The sequence below is a fragment of the Plasmodium relictum genome (assembly GCF_900005765.1).
Source record: "Plasmodium relictum strain SGS1 genome assembly, chromosome: 5".
In the NCBI taxonomy this organism is placed as follows: Eukaryota; Apicomplexa; class Aconoidasida; order Haemosporida; family Plasmodiidae; genus Plasmodium; species Plasmodium relictum.
The window spans coordinates 159,848-184,995 of record NC_041683.1 but is presented as its reverse complement, the minus strand read 5'-3'; the positions used below and the strand labels follow the sequence as shown (position 1 = coordinate 184,995).

Below are 25,148 nucleotides of genomic sequence, written 5' to 3'. Positions count from 1 at the left end.
ATTTTAATAATATATTATTTAATGGTGTAAGAAAAGCATGGAAATTAATACATATATTTAAGAAGAAAAATAAATAAATTAAAAACTTTAAAAACATATGTAAATATATTTCATATGTTAATTAGCACTTTGCATTATGAAAAGTAAACCAATTTACAAATAAATATCCGATTAAATAGGATAATTAAATCTGTTTTACAATATTTAGAATATGAAATTTAACATATTGTCAATTTTCTGTGCATGCTCATTAAAAGAATTTAGTTAGCTATTGCTATCTGTTCTCTCTCTCTATTTTCTCTAGCAGCAATAGAATTATTAATAAACTCTTTAAAAGTCACATAATAATTTCTGCCATCACCTTTAGTTATGTTATTATGTGTTCCTTTTAATGAAGAATATAAGACCTTAATTTTACTTGTACTTAACTATAAAAGAGAGAAAAATTTTTATTTAAAATCAAAAATTAAAAAAAAAAAAAAATAAAGTACTGATATAAAAACTAATAGCAAAATAAAATCATAGAATTTTTTTTATTATTTCTTTTATGATTTGTTAATATAAATAAATAAGCATAGGGATTATTATTTAAAAAGAAAAAATAAGAATAAATATATAATAAGTATACCTTATAAAGCAATTCAGAATGAAATGGAGGAACCACTTCGTCCTACAGAAAAAGATTTAAAAAAAAAAAAAATTATATTAATTTTTTCTTTTCTATATTTAATAATGAAACATAATATTTTTATTTTATCTAACCATGAGAGATACGTTAATTAAGGTTGGGATATTAATTTCCTTAATTTTTGATTCGTTATCCATTTTACTCCTAATAATGAGATTATAGTTAATTAAAAAAAAATACAAAAACGCATGGGAATATTTTGCAAGTTTTTTTAGACTTAGGAAAGTATTCTGAACAATTAAACCAGTTATCTAATAAGAAAAAAAGATTTATAAATGTGTATATATATGTATATATAATTTCAATACAATATTTGCTTACATCGTCTTGATGTTTATGGGCTAATTCAATAGCTACTGCACCTCCCATAGATCTATGTATAAAAAATATTTACATATATATTTATACATATATTTTATACATATTTATACATATATATTTGTGCATATATACATATATTTATTTGTATATTTATATGTATAACCTTCCAAATACAAATATATGTGGTGGATTTCTTTTTTTTAAATAGTTTATGTACATTTCAGCATCACTGTAAAGATCTATTTCTGTTGCTTTACCTTCATTTGAACCAGATCTGTGTAATAAAAAAAAAAAATTTAAATAGGTAAATAGAAATTATAAAATAGTTATGCACTTTTTTTTTTTTTTAATATACCCCCTGTTTGAACAGGAAAATATATCTACATCTAATTCCATAACCAACTTATCGTATATTTTAATATTCCCTTCAATAACTATAAAAAAAATATATATATATATATAGAAAAGTTTATTATAAAGAAAAATTGCCAGTTCTCACATCCTCCATTTCCAAGAAAATAAAGAATTACAGGTTTTTGTTCTTGCCCTTGTGTCTTTATATACCAACTAATAAAAAAAAAAGTTGTAAATAGTTAAAGCTAAATAGATATAATAATGATTAAAATAAAAAAAAGTATTAACCATTTATATAAATATCCCTCTTTAGTTCTTAAAAAAACATTTTCGTAGTTTTTTCCTTTAAGAAAAAAAAAAAATTAAAAATTTTAAAAGAAAAAGTATTTATAAAAATAAAACTAATATATTACCAACTGAATAATCTTCTTTAGGATTTAAATCTAAGTAAAAAAGCCAATAAAATTTAATTAATACAAAATTATATATATATATAATTAAATTTTCTTTTTATATTTATTTTATTTGTAATTTAAATGTACTTCCATATCCAAAGATATAACTGTCCTGATAAAAATATATGTAACCTAAAAAAAAAAAATTATTTAACTCATTTTTTAAATATCAAACTTTTTTTTTTTAAAAGTTCTCTTAACCATTTAAAATAAATACAAAGGCCAGAAAAGCAACCAAGATAGCAAAAATATATTTTAAAACTATCATCTTCTTAGATGAATAATTTGTTTTGAAAAAGTATTTTTTTATATATAAGAAATTAAGCAACAAATAAGTACTTTCAAGTTTATTCAATTTAACAAAATTGCAAAGCCAATTATATTTAAAAATAATTAAATTTATTTTTTTAATTTTAAAAAGTAGCTTGTTTTTTATTGACAAAAAAAAAAAAGAATTATTTTAAGAGTACAAATACATAAGGACTTATAAGTATGATGAAAAAAATTCTTTTAAAATTACAAATAATTATGCATATATATATAAATTGTATTAAAAAAAATTCTTAGTGCAACTATGCCAAGTAAAAATTATATGAAGCAAAAAAATTTAAAAAAAAAATAAATGAAAAGATCGAAAAGTATTTCCTTATTTAAAAATTTATGATCTTTATTAAATTTTTATTTCATATCCACCGCATTCAAAGCATCCTTCATTAAAAAATAAATATATATATATATAATTTCAATTAAAATTAAAAAAGTAATAAAAAAAAAAAATTATATTACGGATAATGGGCACACATAGATACATAGAAATACAATATGTATATAAAAAATAACAATAATAAAATATTACTTTTATTAAAGCTGTTTGTAGCAAATCACTATTCCCACCAAATGCTTGATCAAGATGTAATTTCGCTTTACAGCACTAAAAAAAAAAAAAAGAAAAAATATATAACAAAATATAATGAGAGAGAAGGAGAAAAGATGGGTAATATAAAATTCCATAAAACGCGTAAGCATTTTCCAAAAAAAATGTTGCACACAATTGAAAATAAATAAAAAAATAAAATTAGAATAAAATAAAAATAATCAACAAAATTTATAATTCTTTTTAAATTGGAAATTAAATAAAAATAAAGTTGCATGTATAATAATAAAAATAATAAAGAAGATTTAAAATAGTAATAAAATATTTTATCTACTAACTTTAAGTATAGTTTCTTCAATTGTATTTTTACAACACAATCTATATATATGAACTTCATTTTTTTGCCCTTAAAAAGAAATAATTTTAAAATAAAAAAAATTAAATTATTAGAAAAAAATATTAAATTGTTAAAAAAAAAAGAAATTATTAAAAAAAAAGTATTTTTAATTCATTTTACCTAATCTATGTACTCTATCTTCTGCTTGCCTATCATTGTGAGGATTCCAATCCTTAAAAAAAAAAAAAAATTTTATATACATAAAATTATTATATTTTACATTTAAATAATCACTGTTTTCATATTATTATTATAAAATTATGATATTTTATTACTTGATCCATTAATATAACATGATTAGCAGCAATTAAATTAAGGCCAACACCTCCAGCTTTGGTTGATAACAGAAATATAAAAATATTTTCATTTTTTGAAAATCTTTTTATAATTTTTTGCCTTTCAATAGTATTAGTTGTTCCATCTAATCGAACATAAATTTCATTTCCAATTTTTTCTTCTGTGACAAATGAAGAACTTGAAAAAGAAGATGAAGAAATATAAAAGTCTTTTTCATTTTTATTTTCATCATTATTTACATCCTTATTTTTTAAGGAAGCATCGTCCTTATTATTTTCTGAATTCTCTTCATCACTTTTTTCATTTTTATTAATACTTTGTGAGCTCTTTATGTGCTGTAAATGATCTGAAAAATCTTGATCATCATAAATAAATTCATACAATAAAGCTTCTTCAATTATATCAAGGAATGTAGTAAATTGAGAGAATATTAAAACTTTTTCCTTTTTCTGTCTTATTTCCTTAATAAGAGAAATCATATGATGTATTTTTGTACTATTTAATATATGTTCCTTTGTAATTAAATACTTATTTAAATTATTATCTCCTTGTGATATTAAATGCTTAATAGATAAGTGAATATCAAAATCAGATATTTTCATAAATTCAGTTTCCACTGTTTTCAAGTCTAAATCTAGATATTGATCAGTATTATTATAAAAATATTTAGATATATTTTTTATATCCTCAACTGAATAATAATATTTATGTAGTAAAGGATGATTACATATCCTTCTAAGTATAAATATAGAAGCATTTATCATTTTTCCTCTAACGTCTTTGCCATTATTATTATTATTTTCAACAATTTCTTCATCTTCTCTTTTATTAATAATTATATTACTGTCTTTATTTTCTTCTGCTTTTTCTATATTAATGGTTTCCTCATCTATTTCTTTATCATCATAGTCATCATTTTTCTCTTCATTTTTTTCTTGTGCATTTTCTTTATTGTCTTGCAATTCATTTGGCAGTTTATCTGCCTTATTTTCTTTCTTTTCTAAAATAGCATATAATTTTTCTAATTCTTTTTTGCTCGAATGTTTTTGTATAAATTCCAAATGCTTATGAGTGTGTTGCAATTTAGAAAAGATCTCATTTTTATATAAATTTAATTGAGTATTATTCAAAGGCAATTTTATGATAACACTATGCTTTTTTGGCATATCTATAAAAACGTGTTTTTTTGATCTTCGCAAAATATAAGGCTCAATAATAAGTTGTAACAAAATAATTTCTTTATTTTTTAATTCTACGTGCTTTACATCATTTTTTATTGTTTGAATTAAATAATTTTTTATCATATTTTTAGCAGATTCTGAATTGGCTATCTCTTCTTCAGATTTTATGTCATGAATCTCTTGATTTTTATTTAGTTGAATATTTTCTTCTAAATCATAATCCTCTTTTTTATTTAGAATTTGTTGATACAATTTAACAAAAGCATTCATAGCACTATTTATATTTTTTTCTGTGAAAATTTCAGGCATTAAAAATAAAAGTAAATTCATTAACTCTTCTGTTTTGTTTTGTATAGGCGATCCTGTTAATAAAATTTTGTTATTAAAAACAATTTTTTTTTGTAATTTCTTATATATTAAGGAATTCTTATTTTTTAAAAAATGTGCTTCATCAAATATTAGATAATCATATTTTTTAATTTGTCTAAAATACGAAACATCGTTCTTTCCAATAAGCATATTAATACTTGTAACAATTAAGTGAATGTTATTACTTTGATTTGTAAAAATATCATAAGCTAAATATTTTCTCTCATTTTGATTACCATAGTAAATTATTTTATGATTTTTTAAATAAGGGCACCACATATTAATTTCATTATTCCAATTTTTTAACAAACTGGTTGGTGCAACTATGATTGTTTTATTTTGAAGTTCTTTTGTTCTGTACATGTAATCTAAAAATACACATGTTTGTGCTGTTTTACCAAGCCCCATTTCATCAGCTAAAATTCCATTTTTTTTTTCTTTATATAAAATATATAACCAGAAAACTCCACATTTTTGATAATTTTTTAATTTATGAAATGTATCAACGTTATTTTCAAAAATTTGAAAATTAGCATCACAATTACTTATTCTAAAAGATCCTTTTACAAATTCTTTTACAACTTCCTGTCTCTTTTCTTTTATGTCCGAGGTAAAATATTCAATAATTTTATTTTTTATTTTTATTGATATTAATAAACATTCAAATAAATGATTTAAACTACTTTCATACTCTTCTTTGTCACTTTCATATGAAACAGAATTATCATTAACATTTGCACAATCTTCATCATTAAATTCCTTTTTATCAATTATCTCTTTTTCCTTTTTTACTTTGCTATCTCTATTTTTTTCATTTTCAAGATTTTCATCACTACTTGAGCTATTTAAAACTCTTCTTAATTTTTTTTTTTTCTTTTTTAAACTACTTTCACTATTCTTTTTTTCTTCTGATTCTTCACTTTTATCTTTATATATATATTTATCAAAGTCAAATAAATTATTTGTTATTTTTCTCTTTCTTAATGGATCTACAAATTCAAACACATCCATTTTTTTTTTTTTTTATATCAAAAAAAATCAAGAATTTTATTTTTCCTTAACTAAAAATACTAAGTTTTATTGTTAATTTTTTTTATTTTTTTATTCAAAATAAAATTCTTAAAAAGTTGGTTTAATGCGTAAGTACTTTCATATAAAAAAAAAAAATTTCTTGTAACTAAAATTAAAAATAAATGGTACAGCTATTGAATATGTGTGAAAAAAAATATATATATATATTTATATGATATTAAATTTTAAAAAGTGAAATCAAAATAATATAAGAATCCATCATTTACAAGTAATTATAAGTTAAAAAATTAATAATCAAGTATATTTTTTGCTTATTTAAAAAAAAAAAAAATTACCAAAAATCAGAAAAAGTATAATACTAAAAATAAAAATAAATAAAATTAGAATACTTTAAGTAAAAACAGAAAATTATATATATTACAAATTAAACATATAAATAAATACAAAAAAAAAAAAAAAAGTTATAAAAAGAGAAAATAAAGAATCAAAGAAAATAAAAAGAGAATGTAATTAATAAACTTTTTTTTCTCTTTCATAACATTTTTTTTTTTAATTTGTTACATGTACATAAAAATATTAATTTTAAAATAAATATGTATAATAATGTGTATATATTTCTTTGTTGTATTTATATTCTGATAAAATTATTTATTGCATATTAATTTTATATACATTATCTTATTCTTATTTACACTTTTTTTCTTTTAATTCATTTACTTGCTTGCTATAATTCACTTTTCTAGTACTTTTTTTATTTCAGATATTTAAAACTTTAACAGGATACATATTCATAAATAATAAAAAAGAAAAAATAATAATAATAAAATGAAAATTTACATCTACCTTATTTTATATAAAAATTATTACAAGTTATTATATTTTTATTTATATTTACATTTATATTATTTTATAAAATTTTAAAGAAAAAAAAAAATGAATAAGATTAAAAGGATATTTTCAGAGTGTTCGTAAAATTCTATTTTTTAAATACGAAATATAATAATTCTAATTATAAAATACATAAAATATTAATAATATAAAAATATAAATTATTTTAATTTTTATTGATCTATTTTTTAATTAAAAATACAATATCTTTAAAATGTATTATTCAAAAATGCAAATTATTCTATATTGATCATTATATCAAAATTTAAACATTAAAAAATGATTTAAAAATACTCTCATCTTTTTATTTTTACTTATGTGTATTTTTTTTTTTTTTTATAGAAACAAATGAAATTCAAAATTAATTTTAATAATACTTTTATTATCAAAAAAAACGCATAGAGAAAGGAAAATAATTAAAATTACTTAAAAGAATATATAAAAAATAATGTTTAGTATTTTATAGTTTATTATTAGATAATAAAAATTCGCCAAAAAAATATATAATATATATATATATATATATATAAGATCTTTAAAAAATTGGAAAAAAATTTATTTATATTCTAGTGCACCCATTATTATTTTTGAAAAAAAATGGATATATTTTTATATTTAAATTGAATTACATCTAGAGACAAATATTCGGTTAATTAGAAGTATAAATATATTTATATGATGAAAGCTATTAAGCAAAAAAAAAGAAAAAAAAAGAAATATTTAACTAAAAATATTTATGTATAAAGAAAAACTCGAAAATATATGCAAAAATAAAATTGTAATTTTATTTATTAATAGCAATGATATTATTTTGCATTCCTAAAGTGTAATTAATAAAATTATTTAACTTTGATTTTATCATTTATTTATTAGAATAGTTAATATAGTAAAAGAAAATTCCACTGTATCTTTTTTTATCATTTAAGTATTTATTCTATTTTTATTAATGTTAATAACGTTTAATTAGAAAATTGTCTCCTTAATATTAAAAAAAAAAATAATAAAATAACTAAAAAATAAATAAATAAATAAACTTAATATAAAATATTTTTAAATTAATATTTTTATTAAAGAAATGATATTAACAAATAATGTATTTTTTTTTTCTTTTTCTTTTTTTTTAATATATTTTCTATAGTAAAATACAAAACATTATGTATGCTATTTTTATAACGAATGATAATATTAAAAAAAAGTAGATAATGTATTCCATATCTTATAATGAAGAAAAAAAAAAAATTAATCTTTATTTTTTAATTTATTATTAGTGTTTATAAAAAAATAAAGTGAAAAATGACAAAGTTATTCGGTTTTAAAAATAAAAAATATACGTTATAAAAAGAAAAAAAAAAAAAAAAAGAGAATATATATTCAAATAAATAAAAATACACAAATAAATATATACAAATAAATAACAGAATGAACATATTAAATATTTTAAAACAAATGTAATTTTAATTTAAAATTTAAAATATGTTATTTTAACAGATTAAAAATTTGAATTAACAAATGCTAATGATAAAAAAAAAAAAAAAGAGAATAAAATAATTATAGAAAAGTGATATATACTTAATTTATATGATATATAGTGCGTAATAGTGAAGATAAAAATGATATATTAATATGTACACATAATTAAAAATATTAAAGTTACATAAAATAATAACATAAAAAATATTATGATAATAACGTTTTTTTAGAATTTAAGAAAGGACGATATACGTATTCATAATCTTCATTTAATGAATCAAGAGTCTCTTTATTTATTTTATAAACAATAAAACTAAACCTGGGTCCCATTTCATTTAATATTATTTCATTATTTTCATTAGTATTCCAATTATAATGACGAAAATATATAATATCATTTTTATTAAAAAATGTAATAATTCTATTATTTTCATATTTTTGTAAACTGTAATATTCATTATTTTTAATAGATATTTCTAATTCATTTTCATCATCTTCGTTTTCATTTTCTTGTTTACTTTGATATTGCTTATCATTTATAATTGGTATTTGTTTGTTAAATTTTGAGAATTTTCTTTTGTTAGTTCTAATTTTAACAGGAGGAAATAAGTATTTGAAAATGTTCATAACTCTTCTTCCTAAATCTGAATTGAAATTATGAAAAATTAAATGAGGATTACACATAGAAATATTATTTATCTGATCATTAAATTCATGTCTCATTTTGCAATCTTTAATAGTGCAAAACAAAGTTGGTCCAAATGGCAAATGGCAAATAATTAAATTTCTTGGTATACCCTTATATTCATGTATAATAATTACATCAGTAATATTATTTTTTTTTGCAAAATTTATTATATCTTTAATAAAATAACTTCCTCTATTTATTTTTTCACTATTAGGGATTATAAGCTTAATTTCTTTTGCAAAATTTTCTAATTGAGCTGATGGATTTCTTGAAGTTGTTATAAGTACCCGAGGGTTTTCAATACCACAGAAAAAATATTCATCGTCCAATTTTCTATTAAATGATTTTTCATCATATAAGTCCATCTTTTTCCTTAATTCATTTTCTTCATTTTTTAAATTATCTTTAATTTTTTTATTTTTCTCATAGCTTTCTTTTATGCTCTTTATTTTCTCTGCATACTGTTTTTTTTCTTCCTCAATTTTTTTTAAATACAAATACTCTTTTCGTAATCTTATATTTCGTCTTAACATTTTTATTAGTTAGAAGTAAAAATATATTAAAACTATTATGTTTTAATATTATAACTATAACATATCTTTATTACCAGTATTTTTTTTAAAGAAAGTTTTTAAGTTCGTATATCTAACTAATTTTACTTTATCTCTTTTTATTCTTGCTTTTCTTTTTAATTTTTTTTTTTTTTTTTATTTTAATTTTATTTTTTTTTATTTTTTAATTTCTGTTTAATTTTAACGTTCATATAAATATATTTTTTTTTTTAATGTTTTCATTTGTTCATTTTTTATATTTTTTATTTATAATTAAATTATAGCTTATTTTTTCTTTTTTTTTTTCTGCTGCTTTATATTAATTTTTTATTATTTATAAGTTTATAAAGAAACAAATAAAAAAATTACATATTTGTAAACGGATATACGGTATTTAATTCTCTTTTTTTAATTTTTATATATTTGTTCCCAAATATTTTCATTAACTCTTATTTTATAAAAAAGTTTTATATATTATAGATATCTATTATATTTTATCTTTAAAAAAAACGATTCAAACTAATGAAAAAAATACTAGTTCTTATATATATGGAGAGATAAAAAAATTACTTCATTTTCTCTTTTTTGTTATTATAAACACAATGTTCTTATTATTTAAAAAAATTAATTTCAAAAATAGTTGAAAATTTTAAACTTGAACACATACATTTTTTAAATATCATATGTTAAATTGATGAAGTTAAAAATAATTTTCCAGTAAGTATAGAAATAAACAAAATGAGTGGAATAATTTATATATTAAGTGATATATATACAGAAGCATTCATTATATGTTATCTTTATAATGTAATGCTTCTATTGTAAAAATACAAAAAAAAAAAAAAAATTCCATTAAAATTCGATAGAATAAAAGTATTAAACCAATTTATTATCAAGATAAAAATGAAAAATAAGAAAACACGTATATTTTCTTATACTATATAAGTTTCTTTTATTCCATTTTATTGTTTTGCTTTATTATTTTATTTTATTTTATTTTTTTTTGTTCTCACATGAAATAATGAAATAATTTCTCTTAACTTTATTCAAGAAGAAAACAAAAACAAATGAAAATAATTAATAAAATTTTTTACAAAAAAATAAGTAAAAATTAGTAACACTTAAAAATTTATTTTTCACTATTTACATTGTTTTCCCATTTAAAGTGCCAAACCATTTATTTATTGTTTTAAGTTAAAATATATTTTGGATTGAAGGAAAATCAAATATTTATAATCTTACATCTTATGTAATGTTAGTAAAAACTTATTCTTTAAAAATAAATAAACATCAAAATAAATAATAAAATACATATTTATTTAAAAAGAAAGTTAATAAAAAAATTCCTAATTTTAAGAACAAATAAAATAAAAATAATCTTTCGAAATATTCTTTCATTTTCCTTATTTATTAATTTGAACAATATAGTAATTCACTTAAAAATTTCAAAAAAAATATACAAAAATTAATTATACATATATTATTTATTCCTCATTATTAGCATATTAATATATGGAATATATTTTTGTAAAATAAAATTTAATTTCTAAAAGATAAACCTATTTTAAAATATTTAATTATAAGATTTACAAAATTTTTATCCTTATAATATTATTTACATATCTATTTAATGATAAAATAAAAAATATAATTAAAAAATTTAATTAATTTTAATATTTTTTTTTTTTTTAAACAGAATATAAAAAATTATTTCCAATAATTTGATTATAACTACTTCAGCTCTATCTTTATATAAAAAAAAAAAGAATAATACATTTTAAAATATCGTGAATTTAAATGTTTTAGAATTTTACGTCTGCTTATGTATTTATATATAAGAATATAATTTTTCTATAATGCATGTTTACAAAAACTTATGGGGACTATAAAAATACATATACTAAATTTTTATGTATTAAAAAAAAATTTTAGATATAATTTCATGATTATTCTAAAAATTTTTAAAAAAAATTCACTTGTAATATGAGATCTATGAATAATAATATATATATATATATATAATATAATATCAAAATGTAAAAAATTCCATTAAAATACTATGAATTAATTTTTATTAAAATTTTTTCTCATTTTTAATTTATTCTGTATTTTAAAATAATTTTATGAAAATATATAAAAAGCATGCAAATATAATATTCTTGTTATGAAAGTACTATGCAAAAAAAAAAAAACGCGGGGCGTTTTGGCCCCTTTTTTTTTTTTGAAAATCTTTCAAAATATGAAATAACGAATTTTAGTCCCTTAGATTTTGAATTTAAAAAATTGATAAAAATAAGGTAAAATTAATTTTTTTTTTTTTTATAAAATAATTTATCGTTCAAAAAAAATAAATTTTATGAAAAATTAAGTATCTCTTTTTTATTAAAAAAAATTTTCAAAATAAACAATACATTATATTTAAATAATATTCTTTTTATTTATTTTGATTTATTTTTATTTTTTTTTTATTTAATATATATATTTTCTTTTTTTTCATTTTTTTTTTTTGCATTCTTTCTCTCGAAAAGAAAAATTTCTTAACCGATAATTAACTTTTTTTTATTTTTGATAAGTTTTATTTTTATAAAGCGTACATTATTTTTAAATAAAAAATTAAAATACAATTATATATATTGACAATAATACTTTTAAATCAAAATGGCTAGCTCAAAAGCAAAACCAAATTTACCTGAATCAAATATCGCTATTGGTATTGATTTAGGAACAACATATTCATGTGTTGGTGTATGGAGAAATGAAAATGTTGATATAATTGCAAATGATCAAGGTAATAGAACAACACCATCTTATGTAGCATTTACAGATACTGAAAGATTAATTGGAGATGCAGCTAAAAATCAAGTTGCTAGAAATCCAGAAAATACTGTATTTGATGCAAAAAGATTAATAGGAAGAAAATTTACTGAGTCATCTGTTCAAAGCGATATGAAACACTGGCCATTTACTGTAAAATCAGGTGTTGATGAAAAACCAATGATTGAAGTAACTTATCAAGGAGAAAAAAAATTATTTCATCCTGAAGAAATATCTTCAATGGTTTTGCAAAAAATGAAAGAAAATGCTGAAGCATTTTTAGGAAAATCAATTAAAAATGCAGTCATTACTGTACCAGCATACTTTAATGACTCACAAAGACAAGCAACAAAAGATGCAGGTACAATAGCAGGTTTAAATGTTATGAGAATTATTAATGAACCAACAGCAGCAGCTATTGCTTATGGATTACATAAAAAAGGAAAAGGTGAAAAAAATATTTTAATATTTGATTTGGGAGGTGGTACATTTGATGTATCTTTATTAACAATTGAAGATGGTATTTTTGAAGTCAAAGCAACAGCAGGTGATACTCACTTAGGAGGGGAAGATTTTGATAACAGATTAGTAAACTTTTGTGTAGAAGATTTTAAAAGAAAAAATAGAGGCAAAGATTTATCAAAAAATAGTAGAGCCTTAAGAAGATTAAGAACTCAATGTGAAAGAGCAAAACGTACCTTATCTTCCTCTACTCAAGCAACTATTGAAATTGACTCCTTATTTGAAGGTATTGATTATAGTGTAACTGTAAGTAGAGCAAGATTTGAAGAATTATGTATTGACTACTTCCGTGATACTTTAATACCAGTAGAAAAAGTATTAAAAGATGCTATGATGGATAAGAAAAGTGTACATGAAGTTGTCTTAGTAGGAGGTTCAACAAGAATACCAAAAATCCAAAGTTTAATTAAAGAATTTTTTAATGGTAAAGAGGCATGCAGATCTATTAACCCTGATGAAGCTGTTGCATATGGTGCAGCTGTACAAGCAGCTATATTATCTGGTGATCAATCTAATGCAGTTCAAGATTTATTATTATTAGATGTTTGCTCCTTATCATTAGGTTTAGAAACAGCAGGTGGTGTTATGACTAAATTAATTGAAAGAAATACCACTATTCCAGCTAAAAAAAGTCAAATATTTACAACTTATGCTGATAATCAACCAGGTGTTTTAATCCAAGTTTATGAAGGAGAAAGAGCATTAACAAAAGATAATAATTTATTAGGTAAATTTCATTTAGATGGTATTCCACCAGCCCCAAGAAAGGTACCTCAAATTGAAGTTACTTTTGATATTGATGCAAATGGTATATTAAATGTTACTGCTGTAGAAAAATCTACTGGTAAACAAAATCATATAACTATTACTAATGATAAAGGAAGATTATCTCCTGAAGAAATTGATCGTATGGTTAATGATGCTGAAAAATACAAGGCAGAAGATGAAGAAAATAGAAAAAGAATTGAAGCAAGAAATAGCCTTGAAAATTATTGCTATGGTGTTAAAAGTTCATTAGAAGATCAAAAAATAAAAGAAAAATTGCAACCAGCAGAAGTTGAAAATTGCATGAAAACTATTACTACAATTCTTGAATGGTTAGAAAAGAATCAATTAGCTGGTAGAGATGAATATGAAGCTAAACAAAAAGAAGCTGAATCTGTATGTGCTCCAATAATGTCTAAAATATATCAAGACGCAGGAGGAGCAGCAGCAGGAATGCCAGGAGGAATGCCAGGTGGAATGCCAGGAGGTATGCCAGGAGGTATGAACTTCCCAGGTGGAATGCCAGGAGCTGGAATGCCTGGAGCTGCACCAACAGGAACTGGACCAACTGTTGAAGAAGTTGATTAAGCTTTTTAATATATTCTCTTTATTAATACATATAATAATTATTAATAATAAAAATTAATAAAAAAAAAAAAAATATATTTTATATATTTTTATTATTTTTTTTTGTAAATTAAAAAATAGTATACACAAAAATACTATGTAGAATATACAGGTTTTTATATAAAAATATATATTTAATTATAATTTCATTACTTTTAAGTTTTAATGATATTATTTATGAATATATATATATTTATATATTTATAATGTGTATTATTTTTTTTACTTTGTAATTTGTTACTCTGAAGTTTTAAAATTTTTAACTTTTTTATTTATTTTATTTAATTTTTTTTTTTAAATAACTTTATTGGAACTTTAAAGCAATGCTTTATTTAAAATATTTTGAAAGTAGCATTTCAAATTAATTTGAAGTTAAATTTAACATTTTTCTAATTTTGTTTATGCATAGTTATAAAAAAAATATAAAAGATTAATAATAGTATTTATAATTAAAAAGAACGTTGTTACTTTCATAATTTAATTAAAAGAACAATTGTAAATATATATATATTTAAATAAAAAATGGAAGCTTTAAAGAAATAAGATAATAATTTTTTATTTTTTTAAATTAATATTTAATATTACAAAAATATGTATATATGTACTCGAATAGTTTTTTTATTACATATAAATAATTTTTAAAAAAAGTAATTCAAATGGTTTAATTAAATTTAATATCTAATTCGAAAATCGTAATAAAAACATTTAAAATAATAAATTACGTAAAATTCCTAATAATGTTTCAAATATATTCAATAGTTTTTTCTATTAAAAACACTTGAAAAAAAAAAAAAAAAAATCAAAGCGTTAAGAAGAAATAACTTAAATTTTAACAAAAAAAATATATATATATATATAATATATATATAAGATAAAATATATATAATTTTATATAGAAATGTTGTTGTACATATCTTTTAAAATATTTCTTAAAAAATAAAACGATGGATCTAAGGAGCTATCAATCTTCCATATGATATTTTTACTTTCTTTTTCTTTTTTAATACATGTGTTTCCATTAATTATTATTTGATTTTCATCAGCAAAATTCAAACATTTATGAAAAAACTTATTTATAGTTGCTGATAAGGTTCTCATACTTACATCACCAATATATATATTCCCATCTAACTTATTTTCTTCATCTAATTCTTCATAAAAAGTACTTTGATCTACTTCTGATGATGAGCTAGAATCTATTTCTTTAATAGAATTTTCATTATTTTCTTTTAAATTATTTGCATCATTATCCAAATAATAGTTTAAAAATTTCCTTTCATCATTTTGTTCTTTTTTCATATTTTCATTTACGTTATCAGAAATGTTATCCTTTGATTTATCTTTATCTTCCCTTTCTTCCTGCTCACCATTATCATTTGATAAACACAAAATGTAATTTGCATGATTGTATTCACTCCAAAAGGTACTGTGTTCATTTATAAACCTTTTTCTTCTAAAAAAAAAAAAAATAATAAAAATATATATAAATATAAACACAAAAATATTAAAATATATATAATTCCGGTTTTTTTATTTTTTAGTGATAATTTTACAGAAATTTATAAATAATTTAATAAAAAAAATATCATTTACCTTTTAATGTTTAAATGAGAAGGCTTTTCAATGTTTTCTCCTCCTATATAGGCTTTAACTTTAAAAACATGAAAATCATCATCACAATTTGTTGTATTCAATAAGTTATATATACTTTTTATATACACATTTTCATAATGCACATTTAAAGGTATTTTTATTGAATTAATCGATGAAGTACTTTGGCAAAAATAACGTTTATAAAATATATCTTTTTTATTTATTGTATCGCAAAAATTAGGTGAGTAAAAGGTGTGAAAGTTTATTTTTTCATTTCCTACTGAAGAATACAATAGCATTTCAAAATTAAAAGAAAAAAAACCATTACAACTTGGAAGTAATACAAAATGTTTTGGTTTCATTAGATATAAAATTGTTCTTAAAGTATTTTGATTAACGCAATTTTCCATATTAAAAGATTTTATTACGCAATCTATATAAATTGAAATTTTTTGTTCTTTTGAATTTTTTGGAATTTTTTTCAAATAATCAATTAACTTCTGTTTCCATTTCTTTTTATGTATTAATACATTTTTACTTTCCTTGAAACCACTATTAAATACACTATTTAAACTAATTTCTTTTGTCACTGCACTTTTTTTCTTATTTTTTTTATTATTCATTTCATAATATCCAAAAATATCTTCATTTTTCAAATTCCTTTTTTTCTCTTCATCAGTATTATTAAATGTTTCTTTTTCTTCATTTTCTTTTTTTAGATTGTTTTTCTCTTCACTGTTACTATTTTTATCTAAGTCTTCATAATCATATATTTCCTTTTTTATTAACAGAGAGGAATCATCTTCTTTATAATTTCCAATAAAATTTGCAATATAATTTTCATTTAATTCCTTCCTATCATCATTATTCTGTTCTATTTTTATTTTAAAATTTTTTTTTTCTTTATTAATTTTTAATATTTTATTAAATTTTACTAAATCTGGATATGCTTTTTCATTCTCCCCAGAATTACTAGTTTTTAAAATTTGCTTATTTAAATTTTCAACAAGTTCATAATTTTTTTCTTTTTTCATGTTTTCTTCTTCACTTTTTTCCTCATCTGTATATGCTTTAAATACGTTTTCACTAATATCCATCTTATTTTGAATTTCACTTTCATTATCATACATTATGTTATTCTTTTTACTAATTCTGTAATTACTTTCGCTTTCTTTACTCTCTGAATAACTATAATATTTATCATAATTCTTTACATTCATATATTTATCTTTAATTTGTTCATTATTTTCAAATTTATTAATAATATTTAATGAATTTTTATCACTTTTTAAAGATATTTTTTCTTTTATATCATTATTTATTTCTTCTTCACTATTAATACTATTAACATGACTGTTAGTATTTTTATAATCATCATCGTCTTCATCATTATCATCATCTTCATCATCATCATCATCTTCATCATCATCATAATCATAATCATCTTCATCACCATCTTCATCATCATCTTCATCATCATCATCATCATCATTATCATCATCTTCATCACCATCATAATCATCTTCATCATTATCTTCATCTTCATCATCTTCATCACCTTTATCAGCATCATTATTGTCATCATCATTTTCATTTTCATTAATATCTTCTTCATCAATGTCATCATCTTCATTCCCTTCATCACAATAGCGATCATTATTATGATTTTCCTTATGTTCATTATTATAATGGTATCTTTTCCCTTTTTTATTTTCTTCTTTCACTTCATCCATTTTATAGTTAATTTCATTTTCTTCATGTTTATTTTCATCATTAGAATCATAACTTTTTGAGCAGTTCATTTTATCTCCCTTTACAAATTGAGCAAATTCTTCATCTTTATTTTTGTTCTTTTTACTATTTCTGTTTAAATATATATTACATTTTTGACTTATAGGAAAATCCTTATTTTCTTCCTGATCATTTTCTGATTGAGATAGATTAATATTAACAAAAGTGTTAAAATCATTAAATGATGATGCTTTGCTTCCATTATAATGCCTTTTTTTATTTTTTTTGCTTTTAATTTTAAGGGTTTCTTCAAAATTTTTTTTTTTATCTTTTCCTTTTAAATTTCCTCTATTTTTCTTTTTTTTTTCAATTATGTCATTTTTTTTTTTCAAATACATCATTTCTTCGTGAGATTCAAAAATAAAATTCAACTGTTTTCTTTTTCTAACTTTTTTTTTTTTAGTTTTTTTTTCTTCTCCCTTTTTCTGTAGAATTTCTTTCTCAATGTTATTTTTTTCTTTCAAATAAATTTCATATAATTTTTTATCATCAAATTTTATATTTTGAATGAAAGAAAAATTGAAAAAATCTCTATTGTTTTTATCCTTGTTTGAATCCAAGTAATTACATATGTTATTTGAAAAACTATTCGTATCATTTGCTTTAGTAAATATTATGACATTTTTCTTCTTTGTAAGAAATGAAGACAATATTCTTTTTACTGAATCATTGTTTAAGGTAGAAGGAAAAGAAAATAAGATATAATATCCATCTTCATACTTTTTGAAATCATTATAATTTCTTAAGCAAATTAAATTTTTAATTTTAAATAAATTTATTCTATTTTTATGAAAATTATTTTTGATATATATATTCATATACGTTAAAGAGGTGAATAATAACCTTATAAAATTTTCCCTGAAAAAAAAAAGAGTTTGAATTATTAATGTAAAATGTAAATAAATAAAAAATAAAAAATAAAAAAATTAATAATTTCAATTACGAATAGGGGCACAGAAATAAAAGTGCATATCTTTGAGAACAAACTTCTAAAAGAGCGTTGATATGAAATAGAAGATCAATAAATATACCTAAAAAAAAAAAGGGAAAAAAAAAAAATATTATTTATTTACAAAAATTTCAGTGTTTACACATATATTTTTATGTATAATTTGTTAACTATCAATATCAATGGGGAAAAGAACACATCCTAAATTGTTTATAGTTTTATTTACTATATTTAAAATATTTTTTAAATCCATCATTTTAGTATAATTTTTATTTGTATAATGAAAATTGCTAATATACGTGAAAACGTCTGATTGTTTTATTACTTCTGATTTATCAATAAAAGAATAATCTTCTATATTAAAATTTATTGAATATAAAATTTTATAGTTAAAGAGTTTTATTATAACTGCAGAAGAACCTATGTTATCTCCATTATTTATCAAATATAATGGAAGTATAAAAACAATATTTTTTTTTTTACATATAACTTTTTTAAAAACAAAATGCTCCTTATATTCGAGTGTTATAATACTTTGATACAAGTCATTTAATATTTTTAAATATTCATTTTCATTGAATTTTTTAAAAAAATCGCAACTTTTGTTACATTTTAAATGACTTAATAAAACATATTTACTATAAGATTGAATATATTCATGGCATATTATAGTAACTTTCTTTTTTTTCTTCAATAATTCCATATAAATTAACGGTAGACATCCAACATAACTTAAACTATGACTAGTGATTATAATAAAATCTATATAATCACATATCCTATAAAAATAATTTTAATTAAAATTATGTAATTGCTTCTTTTCAAAATTTTAATATATAAATATATATATATATATATATATATATATATATATATATATAACAAAGTTAGGAAAAATATATAAAAAAAAGTAGATATAAAAATATAATATAGAGAATATTTTTAAAACTTCTATCTGTACCTTAATATATTTTTTATATCGCTTAGACAAAAATTATCATCCCAACCACAATTTATAAGAATGTATATATTCTTATCTTTTCTATTTGAGTAAAAATCATTTTTGTTATTTAAATAATCATAATTATATATATGCTTATAATTATTTTCTTTTAAATCATTATTTTCGTGATTAGATAAAAAATTGTCTAATGTATCTTTATTTATATCTTGTAATATATTACTTGTTCTATATTCCTTTTTAAACAATTCCAAATCTTTAATTATAAGCAAAGTACTATAAAATGTATGACTATATAATGGTACAACTTCTAAAATCATTTTAATAAAGTAACTGAACTATAAAAGGATAATTTTTGCAACTTTTCTCTTTTATTTTATTTTTTTTTAATTCATTATTTTTAAATTACGAAATAATCATTTTATTATTTTATAATTAAAATGTATATACATGAAAATGTATTTACGTTTTAGCAGTTGTCTGCCACAAATCACCTAATTGTATCTATTATAATTTTATTTTTTATTTTTTTTATTTTTCGCATAAAATTATGAATTAATCTTTTAAGCCTAATTTTATATATATATAATTTTTTTTTTTTTTCCTTTAAAATTTAAATACTATTTTTTCATAAAAAAATATGATATTTTGCTATTTAAAATTTTTGTTTTTAGAAATTTTTCTTTATTTACTAAAGATTTTATTAAATATATATATATATTTAATCCTTAAAATATAAAATTTTTCATTTTGATTATAATTTTATTAAAAAGTTATATATGAAAAAATAATAATTAAAAATAAATTTTTTTGAAATTAAAATATGTTTGTTAACAAATGAGAGAACAATGTTTTATTCAAAAACAGAAATATATATTTTTTTTTGCTTTTCTATTTTGAATATATAATTTTTAAAAATATCATTTATGTATATATATAGATGTATTAAAGCTTATTTTTAATTAAAACATTTTTAAAAATGCAAACATTTTAACTTTTTTTTTTTTTTTTTTCTTTATCTTTTTCTTTAACTATGTTTATATATATATATATATATATATATATATATATATATATATATATATATATATTTATGATATTTATATAATTTTATCTTATAAATTTTAAAAATATTTTAATTTCTTAAAAAACGGCATTAAAATGGTGACAAAAAAAGAAAATAATGTGAAAAGAGAAATAAAAAACAATAATAAATATAAAAATGAAGGCAAACAGAAACATAAAGAAAAAGAAAGTGATGAAAAAATAATAAAAAAAACTAATGTAATGGTCATAAAGAAAAAAGGAATGAATTCAGAATTGAAAACACTATGTAGAGAGTTGGTCGATCTTTTTATCCCATACTGTGCCCTTTTCTATATAAAAAAGTTAAAAAATTTAGCTGATCTAAATAAAAAATTAAAAGAGTTAAGCTATAAATACACAATATGTGTTTATATTCAAAATTTTAAATTACTATACAGTATTACTAGTAACTATACAAAATTATCATTAACATTTATAATTCAAAATTTTACCACTTCTTCTGTAGTTAAATCTACACATTCAAAAAATACAAATTATAATTATAACAATTTAAAGCCACTACTTATTTTAAAAAATTTCAATAATTCCAATTCACAAATGTCAAATTATCTTATTATAATACAAAATGTATTGAAAAATATTTATCCAAGCGTAAATCTCAAAAGTGACTTTTCACATAAACCTAGACGAGTAATATTATATTGTTATAATAACAATGATGAAACTATATATTTTCGTCAATATGTAACAAATTTAAAGAAAAGGTCATTTAAAAAAATATTAAATGAAGCATATAAAAAAGACTTGAGTGGATATGATGACGTATTTAATTATTTGTCGAGTAAAATTGATATTAATAATTTTAAAAGTGAAAAAGAAATGCAATTGATAGAAATAGGACCACGTGTTAGTTACAAGCTTTTTAAAATTACTGATCAAGACAAAGGTATAAAATATTACTATTATTTTATTTTATTTTTTTTGTGGAAATATAAATTTTATTTCTATACTGTATATTATGTATCTCTTTAATTTTAATTAAAATATATGAACTTAAATTACCATCTACATTAATGTAATTGTGATTACATATTATTTTGCACCATTTAATATATTTTTTATGAATTAAAATTATATGAGATAAAACAGATAATTATTTTCCACTTTATTTTTAATATTTGTATAATTTTCTTTCAATTTTTTTTTTTTTTACTTTTAGATATATACTCGATGAGGGATAAAAAGTGATATTTGAATTTCTGAAGAATTGAGATTATCTTTTTTTTTTTCTTTTTTATAGTATCTATAGCATAAAGATATATATAACTGAGCATATTAAAATTTGTATAAATATAAAAAAAAATTATTTATTAATTATAATTTAATTTTTCTATTTTGAAAGATTCAAATTAATTTATGGCTGCACACTTTTTTATATGTATACCTTTTTTTTAATTTCTTTAAAGGTCATTATTTTTATTTAACTGTTCATAATTTTATGAGCAGGCAATAAAATGTTAAGATTACTGTAAAATTAATTGTAATAAATAAATACTTATTATAGATAAAAAAATGAAAATTTCTTGCTGCGATTATAAAGCACTTATACTTTTACTGGACAAAAATAATTTTTTCAGTTAGAACAAATGAACAGAGGAATGAAACTTATATAACATATACATATATATAGTTAAAAGTAAAAAAGTTCAAATACATACAATTTATCTACATTTTAGTTTCCTTCGTTTTTACATAATTATTTTTCTTTTTAGTATTATATCGCTTTATTTTACCTTTTCTGTAACGGATTCATAATAAGAATTTTGGTAAATTGAATATATAAATATATAATTAATAATAATATATCAATATTTTTTTGTATTTTGAATAAATTTATCACAATTTTTTGATTCCTCATTAATATAAATTATTGTTTATGTAAATATTTTGCCTCAAAAAATTAATAGATTCATATAAAAAAATAGGAATATTGATGCGCCCACGTAAGACTTTTGTATTTTATCATTTTAGTTAATCATCTTTTATATGCTTATCTCATTTTTTTAATTTATTTATTTATTAGTTTATTTATTTATTTGATATAACTATAAAGCATTTTTGTAAAAAAAAAAAAAAAAAATTTATATTTTTATTTAAAATTTCTAAAATTTGTGCACTCTGATATGTATTTACCTATATACACACAAATTTTTCATTAAATATGGGATTAAAATATTCGACTTTATTTTTCATTACATTGTTGATTCATTCATCAATGTACAATCTTTCAAACAAAAATATATTTAATACAAGTTTTTACTCCGAAGATGTTGAAAACTACGAAAAAAAATATTTTATAAGTTATTTAGGGTTCTCTTATGATATTATTAAAGGAAACCCTCTAGGGGATCCACTATTCATTACGGATTTGGGATACAAAAGGTTTATCCTTAAAGATAAAATAGAACTAGATAACAATTTAATAAATGGTGAAAATGGTAATAGCAATAATATATCTTATACTGCTTCAAAACGCGTTAAAATAAAATGTTTCCAATCGAAAAAACCAACTATAATCAATGAATTAAGTGATATAAATAATGAATATAAAAGTTATAAATTTCCATCTCAATACGAAATTCATCCTTTTAATGCTTCTAATTATTATAAAATCTTAGCTCAAAGGATCAACAGAGGAGATTCGATAATTATAGATAAAAAAATTTGCTCTAAATATTTTGTTTCTTTAGTTGAAGTTAAAAATGATAACTTGGATCCATTTTTTTTAAGTATGTTGAATGAGTTAGGAAATATCTATCAAGACATAAAGGGTGACAAATATAAATGTGATGTTAAATTTTATAAGCGCAATAAATATAATAAAAAATGTTTAAAAGCTATAACTCCGTGGATCACATTTTTTAACTTGTATGGAACACATATAGTATCAGGGGTTTATTTCGGTGGTAGAATTATAAATAATTTATATGTAGAAAATGAAAATATAAAAAACAGTTCATATATTAAATTATATAAGAGAAGATTAAACCCTTTTTATAGCAGTAATTCTAACTTATATTTCGGTTCTATTTTATCCAGTGAAAAAATTATTTATATTAAAGAAAGGAATTTAATATTGCACGGAGGTAATAACATAATATTTGAAAAAGCTATAAAAAAAAATTCATACAAAAAATGGAAAGATTCAATAAAAGGAGATTTATCTAAGCCAGTAAAACTAATTTTAATCCCATTTGCAGAATTTATAAAGTCAGAAGGTGGGAAGATCGCATACTATGAGGCGTTAGAGTTCTATTCCAATTTAAGTTATTCTAATTATAATTCACATATTTTTCAGTTAAATAAAAGTGAAGAAGATCTGTATAGAATGCATATAAAAAAATGGGACCAATATATAGACAAAAATGTAAATTTCAATATATCATCTAAATGTAAAACAGGAGATAAAATTATAAGTGGCTTTATCATTACAAATAAAAAAAGGAACTACGGTGATAACAATACAATGCATCTATGTCCATCCTCCAATGAATGTTCCAGTGGAATAAATATAGAAAATGATAAAAGTTTTGAATTCGGTTGGATTATATGTAGTTACGAAAACATTAATGAAATAAAACAAATAAAAAAAGTAGTTCATGGAGAAGGAGAGATAACATGTCCACTACATATGAAAATAGGCTTTGGATTTTCACTTACTATACAAAAATTTATTAGAACAAATATTAGTATCGAACCTTGTGAAAGTAATAAGAAACGTTGTAGAAATAAAAATGTAGATGAAAATTCACAGAGTTTTCTTTGGATTAATTGTTTTCCTAACAATAAACAAAAATTATTAGAAACATTAGAGTCAAAAGCTTATACAGAGAGAATTTACTTAAATGATACTACTGTAGTCAGTTTAAAATGTTCAAAAGGAAAATTTATTATTGCAGGATTTGCAGTTGATTACATTTCATCAAGTGCTCCTGATTATTTAATTTGCCCTATAGGAAGTTCTTTTTGTGATTTAAAAATTCGTGTTGAAGATATGAATAATCAAGAAGTACATATTCCCATAATTTATATAGTTTGTTCTTCTCTTTAAAAATATATATGTTTAGTAGTATTCTATATTGATTATTTATTACTGTTTACAAACTCATATTAATTTTAGTTGTTAACAGCATTTTTTATTAATCATTCTTTACAATTAATAATTATTTGCAATCTTCACATTTTTTTTTTGTTTTTTTTTTTTTTTTTTTGCTGTTTTATTGTTTTATTGCAATTTTTGAAATTTAAATATATTTTTATTTTAATATTTAAACATAATTATTAATAGTTAAATAGAATTCTTAATCTTTCATTATAATTTCTAATAATTAATCCTTAATTTTTGCGTATATTAATATTTTTTAATATCTAATATTTTTTTTTTTTTTACATTTTAATCAAAATAATTTCTATTTTACAATCTATAAATCATAAGCTTAATTTTTGATTATTTT

General features: G+C 19.5%; 7 protein-coding genes across 7 annotated transcripts; 3 read left to right on the top strand and 4 right to left on the bottom strand.

Moving 5' to 3' along the window:
- Positions 1 to 260: 260 nt before the first annotated feature.
- Positions 261 to 2,086, bottom strand: PRELSG_0505400 (conserved Plasmodium protein, unknown function; the record flags this gene model as incomplete). The annotated part of the gene is made up of 11 exons (XM_028675303.1): positions 261 to 428; positions 629 to 670; positions 763 to 939; positions 1,010 to 1,061; positions 1,173 to 1,283; positions 1,365 to 1,443; positions 1,509 to 1,576; positions 1,652 to 1,706; positions 1,777 to 1,806; positions 1,906 to 1,930; positions 2,036 to 2,086. 11 exons carry the CDS (start codon positions 2,084 to 2,086, stop codon positions 261 to 263), a joined length of 858 nt encoding a protein of 285 aa, XP_028531905.1.
- A 410-nt stretch (positions 2,087 to 2,496) lies between these two features.
- PRELSG_0505300 (DNA helicase, putative) lies at positions 2,497 to 5,947 on the bottom strand (the record flags this gene model as incomplete). Its single annotated transcript, XM_028675302.1, has 5 exons — positions 2,497 to 2,526; positions 2,675 to 2,749; positions 3,031 to 3,098; positions 3,210 to 3,261; positions 3,365 to 5,947. 5 exons carry the CDS (start codon positions 5,945 to 5,947, stop codon positions 2,497 to 2,499), a joined length of 2,808 nt encoding a protein of 935 aa, XP_028531904.1.
- A 2,586-nt stretch (positions 5,948 to 8,533) lies between these two features.
- Positions 8,534 to 9,547, bottom strand: PRELSG_0505200 (U3 small nucleolar ribonucleoprotein protein, putative; the record flags this gene model as incomplete). The annotated part of the gene is made up of 1 exon (XM_028675300.1): positions 8,534 to 9,547. One exon carries the CDS (start codon positions 9,545 to 9,547, stop codon positions 8,534 to 8,536), a length of 1,014 nt encoding a protein of 337 aa, XP_028531903.1.
- Positions 9,548 to 12,223: 2,676 nt separating this feature from the next.
- On the top strand, positions 12,224 to 14,254 carry HSP70 (heat shock protein 70, putative; the record flags this gene model as incomplete). Its single annotated transcript, XM_028675299.1, has 1 exon — positions 12,224 to 14,254. The coding sequence occupies one exon, from the start codon at positions 12,224 to 12,226 to the stop codon at positions 14,252 to 14,254; it is 2,031 nt and encodes a 676-aa protein (XP_028531902.1).
- A 927-nt stretch (positions 14,255 to 15,181) lies between these two features.
- PRELSG_0505000 (conserved Plasmodium protein, unknown function) lies at positions 15,182 to 19,907 on the bottom strand (the record flags this gene model as incomplete). The annotated part of the gene is made up of 5 exons (XM_028675298.1): positions 15,182 to 15,746; positions 15,887 to 18,535; positions 18,621 to 18,708; positions 18,798 to 19,405; positions 19,588 to 19,907. The coding sequence occupies 5 exons, from the start codon at positions 19,905 to 19,907 to the stop codon at positions 15,182 to 15,184; spliced, it is 4,230 nt and encodes a 1,409-aa protein (XP_028531901.1).
- Positions 19,908 to 20,748: 841 nt separating this feature from the next.
- On the top strand, positions 20,749 to 21,882 carry PRELSG_0504900 (BRIX domain, putative; the record flags this gene model as incomplete). Its single annotated transcript, XM_028675297.1, has 2 exons — positions 20,749 to 21,580; positions 21,854 to 21,882. The coding sequence occupies 2 exons, from the start codon at positions 20,749 to 20,751 to the stop codon at positions 21,880 to 21,882; spliced, it is 861 nt and encodes a 286-aa protein (XP_028531900.1).
- Positions 21,883 to 22,855: 973 nt separating this feature from the next.
- On the top strand, positions 22,856 to 24,745 carry PLP5 (perforin-like protein 5, putative; the record flags this gene model as incomplete). Its single annotated transcript, XM_028675296.1, has 1 exon — positions 22,856 to 24,745. The coding sequence occupies one exon, from the start codon at positions 22,856 to 22,858 to the stop codon at positions 24,743 to 24,745; it is 1,890 nt and encodes a 629-aa protein (XP_028531899.1).
- Positions 24,746 to 25,148: the final 403 nt, after the last annotated feature.